At 39.9% G+C, this 18,370-nt stretch overlaps 1 protein-coding gene across 3 annotated transcripts in view; it reads right to left on the bottom strand.

The window, feature by feature from the left end:
• svep1 (sushi, von Willebrand factor type A, EGF and pentraxin domain containing 1) overlaps positions 1-18,370 on the bottom strand; it is a 98,479-nt gene that overhangs the window by 16,887 nt on the left and 63,222 nt on the right. For 2 of the 3 annotated variants that reach the window (XM_065248702.2, XM_065248704.2), the window contains exons 12-37: positions 16,576-16,767; positions 16,309-16,430; positions 16,093-16,198; positions 15,732-15,908; positions 15,350-15,583; positions 14,005-14,166; positions 13,426-13,587; positions 13,169-13,330; positions 12,333-12,421; positions 11,188-11,284; positions 10,480-10,593; positions 10,170-10,283; positions 9,694-9,895; positions 9,394-9,551; positions 8,434-8,632; positions 7,878-8,053; positions 7,639-7,763; positions 7,409-7,532; positions 5,553-5,723; positions 4,061-4,234; positions 3,182-3,301; positions 2,799-2,975; positions 1,860-1,944; positions 1,542-1,733; positions 872-1,039; positions 69-741 (exon numbers count right to left, since the gene is read on the bottom strand). In XM_065248702.2, coding sequence (XP_065104774.1) covers positions 69-741; positions 872-1,039; positions 1,542-1,733; positions 1,860-1,944; positions 2,799-2,975; positions 3,182-3,301; positions 4,061-4,234; positions 5,553-5,723; positions 7,409-7,532; positions 7,639-7,763; positions 7,878-8,053; positions 8,434-8,632; positions 9,394-9,551; positions 9,694-9,895; positions 10,170-10,283; positions 10,480-10,593; positions 11,188-11,284; positions 12,333-12,421; positions 13,169-13,330; positions 13,426-13,587; positions 14,005-14,166; positions 15,350-15,583; positions 15,732-15,908; positions 16,093-16,198; positions 16,309-16,430; positions 16,576-16,767 — 4,475 coding nt within the window. The remainder of the gene's footprint in view (positions 1-68; positions 742-871; positions 1,040-1,541; positions 1,734-1,859; positions 1,945-2,798; positions 2,976-3,181; positions 3,302-4,060; positions 4,235-5,552; positions 5,724-7,408; positions 7,533-7,638; positions 7,764-7,877; positions 8,054-8,433; positions 8,633-9,393; positions 9,552-9,693; positions 9,896-10,169; positions 10,284-10,479; positions 10,594-11,187; positions 11,285-12,332; positions 12,422-13,168; positions 13,331-13,425; positions 13,588-14,004; positions 14,167-15,349; positions 15,584-15,731; positions 15,909-16,092; positions 16,199-16,308; positions 16,431-16,575; positions 16,768-18,370) is intronic. The other variant, XM_065248703.2, reaches the window with a different exon arrangement.

Raw genomic sequence — 18,370 nt, 5'->3', positions numbered from 1 at the left:
AAACATGCATACCAGTGTTCATTACACCATAAATACATAAGGAAAATGGTATATTGCAATGTATTCACCTGGATAAAACCATTTGCCAAGCGAGGTGGGCTAGAGCAGGAAATAGGCTGGCATGTGGGCAAGACACCACCCCACTCGCCGCTGGCTTTACAAACCCTCCTCTTCTCTCCTCGAATGAAATAGCCTTTATCACAACTGTATGCAATTACAGCTCCGAAACTATAATTGGTTCCGCTTACATAGCCCCTCTCAATACTCTCTGGCTTTGAGCATCTTACAGGCATACAGCCAATGTCCGAAGGTGATGGTGTCCACTCTCCTCCTATCAAGCACTTAAGTGTTCCTGTTGTGTTGAGAACAAAGCCCTCCTCACACTTGTAGCTAACCTCTGTGTTGCTTGCATACTTCGGCTTGTTGATTGAGTCCAGAATAGCATGTGGTAAATTAGGAGGACGTTGGCAGAAATTGGCAATACAGTGAGGAATACCAAAGCCATCTGGGGGTGCCCACACACCTTGTGCATTGCAGAACAGTTTTGTATTGTTGCCAGCAGTGTACCCATCATCACAGAAGTAGATAGCGGTGTCACCAAACAGCTGATGTCCGGTATCAGGTAGAGCATGGTCAACTGGTGGTGGTGGTCCACAAGACCGAGGTACACACTGGGCAGAATTATGAGTCCAGGTGCCACTTGGGAGGCATTCCTGAGTTTCTTCTCCAAGCAGGGTGTAACTACAATAAGATATATTCAATAAGCACTACATGTAATGTGTACAATTTTGTCTACTGTTATATTCATTACAGACAGGTTTAATCTCATTAAGGCCCTTAGCACAATCAATACATATATGAAGTAAGTTACCCCTCTTTGCAAATATAGTAGACCCGGCTACCCATTGTAAAGTTGTCTCCCTGTATTTCAGCGTCCTTCAAAGGAGGAGGGTTACCACAGTCCACTCTGGCACAGATAGGGGGAGGAGACGTCCACTCTCCTGATGCCTCACACTTCAGCTCCACAGAACCCTGCAATCTTTACAAATACTTACATTTGCATTTATTCCTTTTACAAGTAGAACTAGATTTGAAGCTAGGAAAGCACAACATAGAACATGTTGACCAATCAAAATTCATAGATAGGTTTAGGGTACTGGTTATGGTTAAGGCCAGGGTTGGGGGTTTACATCATTAGCTTCAAATTTTAGGTTCAGGTTATGGCTAGGAGTACAGTAAGGGAATAGTTCCCAATCTTTTTCCCACATAAAATTAAATAGAACTTGGAACCACTAGACAGATGTAAAGAAATATCTTGATTTTAACGCTCGTTTTGTCCAACTTTTTATAATTTTATGTCATCTTGAGGCCCCCTTGGAAATCTGCTGAGGCCCCCCTGGGGGCCCTTACCCACTGGTTGGGAAACACTGCAGTAAGGGATAGGATTAGGAATGCTTCTTTGACAGGAGTGTTGTTCCATGACCAATAACAAATTCAGCAACATGGTTAAATGTGCAAAATTGTTGTGACTTAAACATTACCTGTATCCCTCGATGCAAGTGTAGGTTAGAGTGGTTAGGTAGACATTTCCGTTGAGGGTATACTCGGCATAATCCACCACTGGGGGCTCACCACAGGTTACAGGCTGACATACAGGGGCCTCTATGCTCCATTTCAAATTTGCCTGACATTGGCTTTCTGTTGGCTCCTGGGGGACATAACCCTTCTCACAACTGCAGCAGATCAGAAAATTATTCAGTTTTAAACAAATACAGCATTTGTCATGTTCAAACAGACCTCTTAAAATGAGTTAGGATACTTCTTGAAAGCAACTCTACATCTAACACTGACAGTGATACCTGAAAGTCACCTTGCTTCCGTATGTGAAGTTTGTCCCATGCAGGATTCCATACTTTGGGAGAGTCGGATGAGCACAGGAAAGAGCTGTGGACGTGTGTTGGAAAATCATTATAACATGCTAGCAGATCATATATACAGCATTCTCAGTAAACCACATCAACTAATCTTTCAAATCCAGACACCCATTTTAACAATACATTTTATGTCAAGAAAAAAGGACATTAAGACATGTGCACATGATGTGTAATAATGTGGCACATGCTTAAAAGGTAAAAAAAATCAGTCTAAGAGGGCCTGCACACCAAAATTTTTAAACGCGCCTGAAAACGCCTGGAGAGCGCCGAATGCCAGGTGTTTTTTCAGCTGAGCGCCAGCTTTCTTCAGCTAGGCGCCTTGGTAGCTGTGAGCTGGTTGGTTGTTTTGACACTTGTCCCGCCCCTCCTGCAATGTGATTGGACGGCCGTGTGAGAAGTGACATTGACGAGCGGAGCTTTTCACCCAAAGTTGAATCTCTTTCAACTCTCGACGTTCAGCGCTGAGTGCAGAAAAAACACTGAGCGCCAGCTTTCACCCCGAAAAAATCCGTGGCGCTTGCATTGGAACCAATTAAAAAAATGCTCCTGCCGCGAGCGTAAAAGCTTTGGTGTGCACGCACCCTAAGGTTTAGAATAGTGATTAAGGATAAATATTGAAGTGTTCCAGCAACAAGGACTTTACAAAGTTAAACAACTGTATAGGCTATTTATTTATCAGGTTTGTAAAATTGTATGTGCTTGTTATGTAGTCAAACATCAAATAGAGAGTAAGTTGACAATAATGATCTGCTGATACCATTGATATGAACAAGTATTTAACAAAAAAAGCCTATGGAAAATAAGACTGCGGCTGACATCATGACAACATCACTATCTGTAATGCTGTGTGAAAACTATCCTTACCTTTGCAGTATGGGAAAGCTCCCTCCCAAATTCCTTCCTCAGAGCAGGAAAGATGGGACGAGCCAATCAGTTCATAGCCATCTATACAGGAAAAGACCACCTCACTGCCCATGATGAAGTTAACACCTTCACGGTGCCCAAACTCAGGAACACCTGGATCTTCACATTTTAATGGCTCTAGTAAGAAAATAGAAAAACATTTGTAGTTTAATAAACTGAAAAACCTCTAAAAGAAATCTATTAAATAAAAAAGAACAAACAATGAGTCCAAAATTCATCCATTCAAATGATAAACAAGTTCTTATAGAATGTGGGTTTACAGTTTGGTTATCAAGAGGCTGGTAAAGTGTACCTGCCCTGGTGACCAATAAAGGTTAAATTACCTGTGCAGTTTCTTCCATTTCCACTGTAAGGGGGAATGCAGGTGCATATATGAGATCCATCTGTGTTCTGACAGCTAGCATGTTCATCACATTCAGACCCCAGAGCACATTCATCCACATCTGTAATATGAGCATAAACCAACACATTCACCACATGCAAACACAAACAAAGGCAAGTGATGTGTGAATTAAAAAGATGTAGAGAACAAACACAAAAACCATGTCAAAAGTTTTCAAGTGTTTATACTCATGCTTAACTTTTGATACACAGTAGGGTCAACAAGGGTGAGATTACATTTATAATCTGAGATTTAAATAAGACAAGTTTCAAAATGTGAAAAAGTGTGACACTTAATTCATTTGAAATATTAATATTAATTCACTTTTCAAATATGACTTAATTAAGTATTTTCACTCGTGGTCTTAAGGGGGTTGCACACCGGACACACAGCGCCGCGCCGTTATAAAAAAATCAAACACATTGTTTTCTATGAGTATACGCACACCGGCGCTGACAGGTGGCGCCTGTCCGCGACGCCCAGCTACGACTCAGGAAGTTGCTCAAATCCCTGTCATGCCACTCACATAGTTTAACATTAAATAACATCATATTTGTCCCAAATCATTAACGATTAACATTGGCTGCTAACATATATTTTGCATTTTGAAGTAGACGCTATCTGACTAATCTTGTGCTATTTAATGTGCACTTCTGGTTCTACAATACCTCTGAGTTGTCCTAGAAGCGACTCGACGTGGCGTTGAGCTGCGGGTCCGGTGTGTGACCCCCTTTAGACTTTTGAATCTACCCTGACACCTATATCTATTCAATGCCATCCTCATGCAAAACAGGTCAGTGTTTTGTTGTATAATTCTTACCCAAACATGCAGGTGGGTTGCCAGTCCATTTGCCATTGCTGGCACACAACATCTTACTCTCCCCGAGCAGATAGAAACCTGGTTTACATTGATAAAGCACTGAACCTCCAGCATAGAAATCATCTCCATGATACTGCCCGTGCTCCAGGTCAGGTGGAGGACCACACTCCACACCTACAAATACAGATTTCAATTATTATACGAGGTTTGTTTTGATTAAATGATTTTAGAAGAAAGACATCCTGTAGCTCAATTGGAAAAGCACTACATGCCATGGGTTTAATTACCAGGAAACCTACATACTGTATTTTCTGGACTATAAGTCGCACTTTTTCATAGTTTGGCGGGTCCTGCAACTTAAAGTCAGGTGAAAATGATGTATTTACTCCTGTATTTATGTAATGGATTCAGTGAGGTGGAATGACTTCAGGACCTTTTTGAACTTGATTTGGCTTGTTGTGTTAATTCAGCCTCTCAGGTATGTTCTGTATGCTACTGTATTGTGTATCGTGTAAATAACTGTTTATACTTTAACATGTACAGACACATATTCAGCCTGCTGTTCTGTGCTATTGTTTAGTTGAATAACTTGCCTTTCCAGATTAAATGTCTTCTTGGGCTTGGATTTTGTTAAATCATTTTCTGAATAAATGCGACGTATAGTCCAGAGCGATTTATATATGTTTTTTCCTCTTCAAAATGCATTTCTGAGTGATGCGACTTATACTCCGAAGCAACTTATAGTCCGGAAAGTACGGTACTGATAAAATGTAATTACTTGTTTAGGGCAGTACTACATGTACATTAAAAACAAACTTTTATTTTTGTATTATTTTGCTTAAATTGTCACTATGCAAATTTATGACCACAACTGTAAATGTAGCCTTATTGTATGTGTGCACGTGCACCTGATGAACTATACATGTCGGTGCCATTTCTTGTATTATTTTTTATGCATATGTCTTGTTGTGTTTTGTATTCTTGTTGTCTTCTGTTTTGTACAGCCTTTTGGCTGGCACTGTTTGCACAAATGCACTTTATGTGGCTATTTAAAAAATTTAAATTTTTAAAGTTCAGCATCTGTATGAAGCACCACAGTCCAGGAGAATCGTGGTCTCATTTCACTATGTACTGCATGGCTATACATATGGTTAAAATGACAATAAACCTTAACTTGAAACTTCATTTTACAGTAGCTGTTTTAGAAAATGTTAACCATTTCAGTTTTTATTATTAACTTTTTTAAATCTATATTCGTAACACTGCTGTAATTTGCATGCATTTTGCATGTCTGGACACATCGATGTGGAATGACACTCATTGTGTGATACTTTGGCACCACCTGGGCAATCAAAGTGTGTAATTACGCAGTAATATGTGTATGTGTGTGCATTTTAATAGGTGCATGAATGTGTCTCTGTGTTATGGTGTGTTTTGGTCCGTTTTTGAATAAAGGTTATGTAGGTGTGTGCAGTGCACTTGTCTCACTTACGTTCACATGATGGCTCTGCGTGGCTCCACTGGCCTTTGTTTAAACACTGCTGTACAGGCTCCCCCGCCAGATAGTACCCAGGACTGCAAGAGAACTGCACCTTTGAGCCTGGGCTCACAGCGGCACTGGATGAGCGCAGTTTCGGTACAAAGGTCTCCAGCAGGGGACAGTCTAACAAAAACCAAAACAGTGGGAAACACTACTGTGTTAATAAAACAATAATCATTTTGTTCATGGTTTCTCCTAACATACAAATGTTTTTGCTTGTAATGTTAAAGTGACACTTTGTAATTTTTCAACCTTCATAATATATTTTCAAGACCCTTGTGATGGTACATCGACTTAAAATAGGTTGAATGACATGTCCACCATAGCCTGACGGGGTCTGTATCGCTTTTACTACTTTTAAACTAGGGGTTTCAGGTAGTAAGCCGAGCACAAAACAAAAAACTACAAAAATCTGCTTTACGGCATAAGTCACTTCCTCCACTTTCTCAAATTTGGACGTGAGAGCGCAACTCACACAGCAATTTTCCTGATGTTTTTGTCATGGCCGAAGGAGCAACTAAGAAAAAAAACAAGGTTTTGTCGGAGGAGACCAGAAAGAGAAAAATAAATTTGCTCGCTTGCGTGAACTAAAGAAGGAGAAGGGGTTTCTGACCGATGCTGACTTGGCCCTCATGCTTTTGTACTAGTAAGTATTGTTATATTGCATGCATAAATAAGTCCTTTCTGGCACCCAAACACTTTTTTTACGTGAATTTTACTGGAGGCTACTTGGAGAGTTTAGAGAGAGATTTATATTATGTGACATTGTGGCGCTTTGGTGGCGTCATGGACCTAGGTGGCGTCATTGAACTTTTTGGCCACTAGGGGATGCTAGACATGTATTTTTCATGTCTAGCGCCCCTAGAGGCCACAAGCGCCGCAGCACTGTCGCAGAGGAAAAGACGACAACTTTTTAGGTTACAAAGTGTGCCAAAGTGTGCCTTCCTAGGACATGGGCGAGCCGGGTTCGATTCCCCTTTAAGGCAATATTTAAAAAAAAATTAACTTTAACCAAGCGACCACCATTACAACTGGCTTGTAAACGTGAGCTACGCGACCTTTTGGTGTTTGAAAAAAATAAAACCCATGAAATTATATGACACATAACATGCTGGAAGGCACACTTTGTAACCTAAAGAGTTGTCGTCTTTTCCTCTGCGACAGTGCTGCGGCGCTTGTGGCCTCTAGGGGCGCTAGACGTGAAAAATACATGTCTAGCATCCCCTAGTGGCCAAAAAGTTCAATGGTGTGCCTTTAATAATTTCATACTCGTTTATATTTTATCAAAAAAATAAAACATTTAAAGAGACATTTGTAATCTCTGTTTCTGATTAGGCGTTTAACCAAAATATGCAATGTGAAACAGTGTAGTCAGTGTTAAAAAAATCTCAATTTGTTTGTTAAACTAATTTTTAGGTTTATTCTTAAAACTTTAAACTCCTTATGTTTGTAATTTGTAATGATGACTACCCAAATACCTAATGTTTCATATTGTTGCTCTACAAATGTTTAGTTGTTGTGCCCTTGAAAGTTATTATTAATAATTATTATTATTAATAAAGTAAAATTATTATTTTGTTTTCTAAATTCATTTAGAAATGTATAAATGATTTCTGAAGCAAGACTTTCTTTGCAGAATTTAAAATAAGTGAACATTTTAATTCAGCCATCAACATAAAAACATTTTTATTTCATAATGCTATTTTATTTATGTCCGATCTATTATTTTCACAATGAATTTTTTTTTTTAATAAAATTTGAAACCATCTACAAATGCTTTTTAAATACCGCAAGGAAAGGGATCTCACCGGCACAGAAAATGCTTTTAATGCTGGTCTTTACCCTGCCCGTGACACCTCCCAAGAAGTCAGGCCAGGCAAAAATGTTCCCTTTCTGCAAATCACGTGGACAGCTGCTGGCGAGAGACATGATCTGAGAACAGTGAAAATGGATTACCAATTACACATCACCGTTTATGTGGTCAAATAAATAAGAGAACTTACAACAAAGGATCAGATTATGTATAATGTAAGTGTACCTGTTGTGGTGTTAAAACGTCGTTCCATATATTGAGCTGGCTAAGAGTGCCCACAAAAGACTCCACTGGGTTAAATCCATCACCCCTCTGGTCCTGATCCTGTCCCAGTACCAGAGCTCCCCCTCCTGTTCAATGAGTAGAGTGAACATGTCATCTGCTTTTGACATACATTATTACCACAGTAAAGCAACACAAGTGTCCCTTTAGACATGAGCGAAACAAATCATGTGTATCTTGACCTGGTATTGTAGAGCCAGTGGATAGTCCTTTTCCTCCATCTGAAGGGCTTCCATCAATATAAACTCTCCAGTCTCCATCCATGCTGCGCCATGATACACCAATATGGTGCCAGAGGCCATCATTTACTGCGGGGCAATCAGTGATCCGTTCTTTTCCATTCACATACAACACCCATCTTAAATGAGGTGGAAACAAGGCATACGTAAGGCCAAGAAATTTGTAAAGTAGTTAAAAATGAAAATTCTGTCATTATTTACTCACTCTTATGTTGTTACAAACCTGTATAAATTTCTTTGTTCTAATGAACACAAATGAAGATATTTTGAATATTGTTTGTAACCAAACCGATCATGAGCCCCATTCACTTCCATAGTATTCTTTTTCCTACTGTACTATTAAAGTCTATGGGGCTCATAATCGAAATCAAAATATCTTTCTTTGTGTTTATCAGAACAAAGAAATATATAAAGGTTTGTAACAACATAAGAGTGAGTAAATGATGACAGAATTTTCATTTTTGGGTGAATTATCCCTTTAAGATCACAAATCTCTTACCCATTATAGTCGATGAGAAGAAAGGCGTTGTCACTTCCCTCAACGGCATAAGAGATGGGAGTTCCATAGTTAATAGGGTCTGATGACCTCATCCAAAATGTACACGTGATCTGTGTAAGTGATGGCATCTGACCATCCATCATCACGTAACCATGGATACCAGACACTTCAAACTCCAGATCAAAGGAGGTGGGCATTTCTGTGAAAATTAATGTAAGGGTACAAAAAAACATAATGGGTGATTATCAAGAGGCCATGCCTTTTTTTTAACTGATGTCCTTTTATAAGCTTTTTGCCCCCTCCAAAACATTTTCTGTTGCTTAAAGGGGACAGAGAATGAAAAACCATTTTTACCTTGTCTTTGTTGAATAATGGTAGTCTACCCACATTCACAAACATACAAAAAGTGCTAGACATGCTAAACATCTCAGTCTTATAGAAATTCCTCTTTTAGAAATGTCAGCCAGAAAACGGCCCAATCTGAAAAACTGATGCTTATGACATCACAGGCATCTCACTGCCCCTCCATTTTAAAATAATTGGCTTCATTTTTTGAGTGGCAGCAAAGTCAGCCTATCAGTAATGAGATTGCAAGTTAAACCAGTTGGGGGAGCCAAATAGGTGCAAAACCACTTGTTTAAAATCCCCCACCCTAATAGAGCTATCTGAGAGAGGTTTTTAGGAAGCTTCTAAGGCATTACAGACCCAAACAAAAAATGTTTTGTCTACATGTCACATCACAGAACAAGGATAAATACCCCGTTCAATCATTCTATGTCACCTTTAATATGAATAAAAACAATGCAAATGCTAGTAGAGCTGACGATTTATCAATCTTTTCTTGGAATGCATTGTCTCAGTGAAGTCTCTAACAGGTCTTTAAAAAACTGCTTTGTGATGCTGATGATTTTCCAGTTTGAAAAACCTTTCTCTCTGACTTTGCTGATATGCCATCTATACCTGTCTCACACCTGGTTCCGTTGAACCCAGGAGGGCATCTGCAGGTAAAAGTGGCCACCCCATCCACGCAGGTTGCACCATTCAAACACAAATTCGGTTCGCAGTCGTCTATGTCCAACTGGCACAGTCTGCCTCTGTATCCATTCACACACTCACACCTGATGGCATATGTGACAGACTTTTATCTACATGTCTGTTCCCTATAACACCATATAACAATTAAACTTTAATTTATTAAAAACACAGCAAATGCAATTAAATTATTAATTATTAATAATATAATTATTTCCCCTTACTGACCTGAAATTATTGACAGCATCCACACATGTTCCTCCATTCAGACAGGGGGCGCTGTAGCACTCATCAACATCAACCTCACAACTATCACCTGTAAAGCCTTGAGAGCAGGAGCAGATGTACCCACCCTCCAAGTCTTTACAGATACCTTCGTTCTGACATGGGTTGGAAGCACACTCATTTATTTCCAACTCGCAACGTGGACCTATTAATAAAATACAAACATTACATTAGCTGTGAATACTGTATCTGTATGATAAGCTCGTATGTACTAATGCAGTCCAGACATTTTTCCTGAATTTATTGTAATTGCATATCAGAATGCACATTATTATGAGTTTTGGTTTAACATGAAAGAGGGAAAGACATACAAATTGGAAAAATTGAGGTGTTAAACCTTTCTTGTTACATGATCTGAATAGAAGACCAGCATGTTTAGTGTATTACATGGCATAATATAAGAATGATGAGGTGCTGACCTGTGAATCCATCTGCACAGCTACATGTAAAGTGATTGACTTTATCCACACAAACGCCTTCATTCAGACACGGAGATGAGCTGCACTCATTAACTTCAACCTCACACATCAAACCTTCCAGAGACAAACACAAGAACATGCAGAGTCGGAAATGCAAAAACACTCCCAATATTTAGGGCAGCCACATGCTTCATCATGTCCACATTTCATTCAGGAAATACAATAGCATGAAGTGTTAGGGTTCTAAGGATGCAAGATTATAATTCAATTGTGGTTCCCTACATCAGTTGACCTGTGGTCTTTCCCATACCTACAAACCCAAGCTGACACTGACACTGGAAGTCTCCCATGCCATCTCTGCACAAGCCACCATTTTGACAGGGAGTGGAATCACATTCATCAATGTCACTCTCACATTTGGCTCCTGTAAGGCAATGAATAAAGAAAATGAAAAAAGAATGGGTAAAGATTTATCTAAACCACAGAAAAGTCTTGTTTATGCAGTTGAAAGCCAGACATTATTACAAATTTTAGTTTTCTCAGCTGAGATGTTATAAAACAGTCTGAAAACACAATAGAAAGAATGAGAAAACAATAAGATGGCTATATAAGTGCTTCTATCAACCTAGAAAAACCTAAAGATTAACCCAGTAACTAAGTTTTTGTAAACCATTCTTTGCAAGCATGTGAAAAATTTGGTCATTGAAATTTGGCTCTCCTTGTGAGGTCAGAAGGGGATAATACCATCAGAAGGGGATAATACCGATAATGCTTGTGTGATACATACCATACTTGAATGATAGGTTAAAATTTGTTGGTTTACATTTTTATTTTGCTAAAAAGGCAATAACACAATGGCATTGTAATAACTCGGGATACATTAAAATATTTGTTTGTCTGGGATGGTACGAGGGTGAGTAAACTGTGAATAAATGTAAATTATTTTGGTGAAATATTGCTTTAATAGCTAAGAGTTAAGAGTTAGTTAATAGACTTTCAAAAGAAGAAAAAGCCCAACCTGTGAATCCTGGATGACAGGTGCATACATATCCAACCCCAACTTCCTCACAAGTGCCTTGATTTTGACATGGATTCAGGAGGCATTCATGGAACTTCTGCGACAGAAAGCAAAACTTATTTAACCAAAACTATAGGGCAGGGGTCTCCAATGTGGTGTGAGGTGCCCGCCAAAGCACATTCTATTAATAGTCTCAATTGTAATATTTATTTATTACATATATTTCATATTAGCTTGGCTTGGTATGTTAACATTTTAAACAATACTACAACATATAAACAAGTAAAATAAAATAAAAGAAAATCAACAAGTAAAACAAAACGTTTTGAGTAGAATATATAAAAAAGTAGCCCTTCAGATTGTTTTATCCTTTGTGGTATCTCTTGGTCACAAAAAGGTTGGAGACCCCTGCTATAGGGTATGGTAAGACAAACAAAGTTTTATATATCAACAAATGTTGATTAAAGGGCAAATTATTTTTTACAAGTACGCGTGGGTGCGTGTACAGTGCACATGATGCAATAACCACAATCAGAAGAGTGTGTGCGTACTGTACATGCACCGGCAGACTTTTGCCCATACAGTAGAATGTAGCATGTAGCCCAGGAGATGCATTGCATTTTGTCGCAATGTGCATGCATATGTGTACACGTGAGAGTCAAACTATACTTTCCAAGGGTGTGCATTCACTATACCCATGAGACTCCATTTTGACCAAATTATTAGTGACCCGGCTAGTGTGCTGACATAGAGGATAAAACATAATGATCAGTTTTACAGAGACTTAAATATACAGAGGCCACAAAAAATCTCTTAAACATTTAAGCCACCTCAATCCTAGATTCCTGGACAGGGCTTATCCTAGTCCCAGACTAAAATGCATGTTTGAGCTGCCGTCATTCAAAAACAACCTTGCGCTGACCTATCTTAACATATATCAGTGCCATTATTTTGTCTCAAGATGTACACCAGTATTGTTATTGTAAGGTGTGTTTGTAAAAACTATTAAAAATACTAATATAACTAAGACCTAGTCCTGGATTAATCTATTGCCCCGAATAGTATACTTTCTTATAGCCAAATACTTTCTTTTGCCACTATATGAGCACACATCAACAGTTGAAACCAGTGAGAAAAAGACTCACCTGGCTACTAACTTGATATTCATTTCTTGGAGGCACTTCTGGCGCCGGTGTTGCACTTTCCTCTTTAGGCAAGAAACTAGAGCCAAAGCCTGAGTCAGACAGAGAGAGAGAGAGAGAGAGAGAGAGAGAGAGAGAGAGAGAGAGAGAGAGAGAGAGAGAGAGAGAGAGAGAGAGAGAGAGAGAGAGAGAGAGAGAGAGAGAGAGAGAGAGAGAGAAAGAGAGAGAAAGAGAGAGAGCATTAAGAAGACAGAAATGAAAAAAAACGAAACATACAGAATCAGCACAACACATAAAACACAGACATGCATAAAAAAAATGCGAAAGAGGAGATTTTCTGCTGTCAAAACTGGAAAACATTATCCAAAGGCATTCATCACCCTCATCTTTTCCAGACTGAGACATTTTTTTCCTGTGTGTACAGAGAATCAAATTCCATTATGTGAACTGCATTTTGACTGCAAAACATTCACACACCTACTGTAATCCCGAAGCACAAACCTGGGAATGACCCATACAATATATTCCACCCAAAAAGGGTTAATGTATAAAAAGTATAACATTTTATCAGTTAATATGCAAACACAATTAATAACCATTCAATGTCTGACTAAAAATCTAAAATGTAAACACTGTGGCTTGTGGCGCTTTCGAATTGTGCAGTGTCAACATGGCAAACTTCTGACTCAGCCGATGGTTTGTATTTGTGGCTTTTATAAGCTATGCAGCAGTGAACTGATCAGATGCAGTGTTTTAGACTTCACAGATGGAAATAATAAAGAAAAATAGGCAATATCAAAGAGAAATAAAATAACATCTATTAAAGAAAAGAACCGTACTGGAGCACTGCTGGATAGCTTTGGCTCCAGTTACCGTCGTGGTGCCGTAAAATGGGCAGGAGAGGCAATAGGACCGACCCTCCTCAGGCTGGTAATAATCTCTGGGGCACGGGTAACATGAAGCCAAACCCGTACGAGAGAAGTGACCCGCAGAACATGGTACTGGGAGAGAAAGACACAGAGATGAGGACACATATAAAACAAGAGATTTCGGAGAACTATTTATTATTATAATTCAGTTGATTTTTCCATCTCACCACCGCACTCATTGACGTCCACAGCCCCTCTGTTGACAGTAGTGGTTGTAGGTGGGCAGGACAGACAGGCCCGAGAGCCAAAACCTGGCTGGTACTCCCCCAACGGACAGGACTCACATGTCTCCAGTCCACTTAATGATGAGCTGCCAGGCTGGCACTGCGCTGGAAACATGCACACACAAGCAAGTACGCACACACATGGACAAAGACAAACATTTAGAGATCTTGTCTACTGGGAGGTTTCAACTGGAACTTACAAATTGATAATAAATGTATTGTGGATCTGGACAGAGGTGATTATTGACTACTACAGTGGTTTCCAAACTGTGGGGGGTGCGCGAGATGGTGCCGGGGGGCCAAGTTTAATGGCATTTTATTTTATTTTGTTAATCAACAGCACAACATTGTATCATTTAATATGTTTTGTTTAATTTTAAGTAAAAGATTGTTTTATGTCATGTATTTTCTTTGGGGGCCACAAAGGGATGCACCCTGCACAAAAGTGGGCCGCAAAAAGTGTGAGAACCACTGGACTACTGGTTGTATTGGACAAGTTATCATTTGAATCAAACTGATTACCTTTGCATTCCACCAGGCTTCGTGAATGGAGGTATGGAGTGGAGAACCCATCCGGACATGATTTACATTCCATCTGCCCTTCCTCATCCTGATATGAACCTCTCCAGCAACTCTCACACTCTGCATACTCCAGCGAGAAATACGTCCCTACTGGGCACTGAACTATGGGGGGAAATAGCAAATAGGCCAAAAATTCAGACTATTCACCTGCCACCTGGCTGGCACTATTGTCTTCTGAATCTACGCTACCGTTCAAGTGTTTAGAAATATGGTGCCAGGAGGAGTTTCATTGCAACATAGTTCACGGTGCACTTTAATTATAAAGATATAGATGTAGGGGTGCGCGGGGCAAAAACTAATGCGGGGTTAGTTGTAACACGGACTGTTTACATTGTTGCACAAGGTTGAGCATTTTGTTTTCAAAGTATTTTTTCACGCTGCCAAAAGACGATCTCCCGCAAATTATTGGAAATGTATAATGTTTTCCCAGAGAGTTATTGATGAACGAGTGTTTTGGTGGCATGTAAGTAAAATGTTTTTTTCTTTCGGTTTCTAAGTTGGGTGTGTAAGATACCAAATCCAATGCGTTGTCTTATTAATAAGTGTCTTGTTGACTAAAACATTAGCCTGGTCCAACCAGACTCTCATTCTCTACATTCATTTCATTTGTAAAGAGAGTTTGGCCACACTCCATTGCAAAGCGTTACTTCCGTTAAGGAGGGTCCTCTGTTGAAGTTTAAAACTATTGGATCTGCCCAGAGTCACTCAGAATCTGCCATAGGCGATCGCTAACGTGTGCTCATGACGTATATCATGCCCCCAAACCGGCTGGAAACAACAAGTCAGAATACTCAGACAAACAAAACTTAGCAAACATTGTTCTTGCTCCGGCTTTAACTCCTGTATATTCGGCAGTTTTGCAACAACGGACCGAATAGCTTTTCTCACGTCTTTCTCCGCTGCCATTACTGAACTACAACTCAAACTGACGTAAGACCTCAACGCCATCGTTCTTAGCCACCCCCCTTCTGTTCGCTGATTGGACCTGCAGATTTTTGCAGGCGAAAACAAAACTCTACACAGCATTCCCAGACGTAGTACTGAAGCGAAATGAAAATTAAGCGGAAGCACGTAGGATGGCGGAGCCAGGCTACTAAAACATAGCATTGTTTTGAAATATGTCTGCAGCTCTTCTTAGCAACTTTTTTTGTGGGCTTGAAAATATTTTGAACCAGCGGGGTGCATTTCTGTCAAGAGATCCTTCTAAAACTCCCACGTTGCACTTTCAAATGGTATTGTATATCAGATGTGCCCTGTAAAATGTCTCGAATAAAGGTAAACTCACCACACACCCTGCCTTTCAGAACAGACCCTGGTCGGCAGTAAAGTGTTGCCTTTTTGCTTTCCAGAGATCTGGGCTCAGCTACAATCATCTCTGACGACACATGAAAGGTTGAGAATGGCTGCTTGCTCAGCGTCCGCTTAAGCCGATTGGTCAGTTGCTCCAGAGCCCTTAGCAAGCGTTTCTGATTGACTGTCTCAGCCGAGTCGTTCCTCGACAGGGGCAGCGGGATGCTTGCTGGGAAAAACGAATGGTGTTGGGAGAAGTTGCAAACCAGCTTGGGATGTTAAACTAGTTAGTGGACTGCCTTTCAAGTGTTCCAGCTAGCCATCTGGTGTAATAACAACAGCAGGCATATAGGGCTAAACAGTAAATATTTTTCTACCTGTGATGTTGAAATGGATTTGTATCTTCTGCTCTTTTGTTGCATCGATGTTTTTGCGATGACGTTTGGTCCTCATGGGGTAGCTATGCTGTGACGAACCATCTTGTTGTAAGTGGGGCTCTGGAGCAAAACCGGTGTCAAAATAGGCATAGTCTTGACCATTCCACCCGCCAACACCTGAGGAGAAGTCAAATCTAAATTTATATGTGAAAAAAGATCTAAAAAGATCTAAACAAATGAAATGCCTGCTATTGAAAATGCACTTTAGACCCAACTGCTCTTGAGAAATTACACAAAGGTCAGTATGGGAAGGCAGGTTGAGAGGATAAAAATCTGTCTATATAAGCATGCCATTGTTTACCAATAGCAAATCCATTTGGATAATCATAATTGTACTCCAGACACTGTCCAGGTGACATCATTTCCAATTTACAGGTGACATCATCTCCGCCACAGATGTTAGGAACCTGTGAGATTATGAGAAAAAAGGTTAATGAGAAATGATTTCCGTCAAGTGGCCATTTACCGTATGTGCAGATTTGTTGTACGTACTTACCGTGCATGTGTCAGATCTTACCGTTTCTTTAAGAACAGTGGTGAACTCCCCGGTGAAGGACTTTAGCAGGTTGAGATCATCACAGCGGGACGCTTTAAACAACATCTCAAAGGGCTTAAAGCCATTGTTTGCAATCCTGTTCACTAAACACAGAAGACACATACAGCAATAATACTTAACCATACACTCACTGACAACATAAGTATAAGGTATCAGATCTGTGTTGGATGCATGAGTAATAAACGGAAAGGAAAGACAAATGTTGAATAGCAGTAAAGCAATACTCACAGGAGCAATCAGGTCTGTCTGGCGAGCGAGGCGGCTCCCAAATTCCATTATTGGCACAAAAGTAGCTGTGCGCAGCATGCTGGGCAAGACTGTAACCCTGTCTGCAGATCAGACTGCAGTTCACACCCTCCTTCGTCTTGACGCAAGAGAAATCTGCATTTACTGGGACGAACGGCTTTGCACAGGTTGAACCTGAAGTTATAAACATCGTTTGTAAGCATTTGTGTAATGTGAAATTGTGTCTCTTCTGTCTAGATACATGAAACGTGGAAATAATGGACTTGGGTATGTTTAAATGGAAAGGCACTGCTTAGGCTTAAAGGATTACTCCACTTTCATTAAAAAAACATACTCACCCCCATGTCATCCAAAATGTTTATGTATCTTTGTTCACTCGAGACGAAATAAAGTTTTTTGAGGAAAACATTTCAGGATTTTTCTCATTGTAATAGACTTTATTGGACCCCAACAGTTTACAGTTTCAATCCAGTTTAAAATTGCAGTTTCAACGCAGCTTCAAATGGCTCTAAACGATCCCAAACAAGTCATAAGGGTCTTATCTAGTGAAACAATCTGCATTTTCGTCAAGAAAAAAAAATATGTACTTTTAAAACGCAACTTCTCATCCTTCACTAGCCGTGTGATGCGCCAGAGTGACTTTACGTATTATGTAATCAGGTCGATAGGTTATGCATGACGTATGCAAAACTCCCGCTCTAGTGTGGAGAAAGAGGACCATTCTGACGTTGTTTTATGTGGATTTATACTAAGGGTGTTTTCACATCTGTAGTTCGGTTCATTTGGTCCGGACCAAAAGCAAAAAAATTATACATTGTAGCTTTTTAGCAGTATTGGTTCCTTTTCACACCACAGTGATCGCTCTGGTCCGCACCAGTTGAAAGGAGCCAAAATTCAGTCATGTGATAACATCCACATCAGATATGACTGTGCGCTGTAATTATGTTCGTAGTTGTTATATACTACATCGTTTGTATATAGCACCCTAGGCAAACTATTCATTTCCAGAATAAAGCGTGGATAAGGCTTGAAAATATTTTAATGTACTGCAAACGGCAAGGCCACCAAATTTCTGAGGCACCGCCTCGCAACTCCAGATATATTCGCGATCTCCCATTGTGCTAATATTGCTAATAGAAACTGTCAACAAAAATGTTCTCATCCCATAATGCACAACGTAGCTGACTACGGCAGCAGGTTTAGTCCAAAAATGCGCTGTTCCTTTGCAGTTAGGTCTGTTCGATCTCGGTTCGCGTTCTCAACACAAACAAACCGCTTCAAAGTTCGTTTGAAAGCGCACCGAGACCACCTCTTCAAGGAGGTCTCAGTCCGCTTGTTTGGTCCGCACCAGAGTTCGATTGCTGCATTCTCATCCCGTCCAAACTAACCGCACCAAGTGAGCTATCGAACTCTGGTACGATTCAAACGGAACTCAATAAAGCAGGTGTGAAAGCACCCTAATTAATGTCTTTGTGGCAGTTTATTGTTTAAACTGGTCTGCAAGTGTGTGTTACACATATCGTCACCTTCTTAAACTAATTGTCTAAGACATATTTTTTAGTTTCTCAGAAAACACAAATAAATGGAACTAACTTCAGAGGTTGAGTAGATTTGTGTTCTTCTTGATGCAGCTGCCCTTTAGAAAAGTCTTTTGACTTAGGCAAAATGAAACAGCCTTAAACATTTTTGCCAAAAAATTAGTTCAGCAATTAGTTTAGGAGGGTGATGATATGTAAAGCGTGAGCTTTTGATGTGCTTACGCAATACGCAAGGTTGC

Source organism: Paramisgurnus dabryanus, chromosome 2 (genome assembly GCF_030506205.2).
Source record: "Paramisgurnus dabryanus chromosome 2, PD_genome_1.1, whole genome shotgun sequence".
In the NCBI taxonomy this organism is placed as follows: Eukaryota; Metazoa; Chordata; class Actinopteri; order Cypriniformes; family Cobitidae; genus Paramisgurnus; species Paramisgurnus dabryanus.
This window is presented reverse-complemented; position numbering and strand designations above follow the sequence as displayed.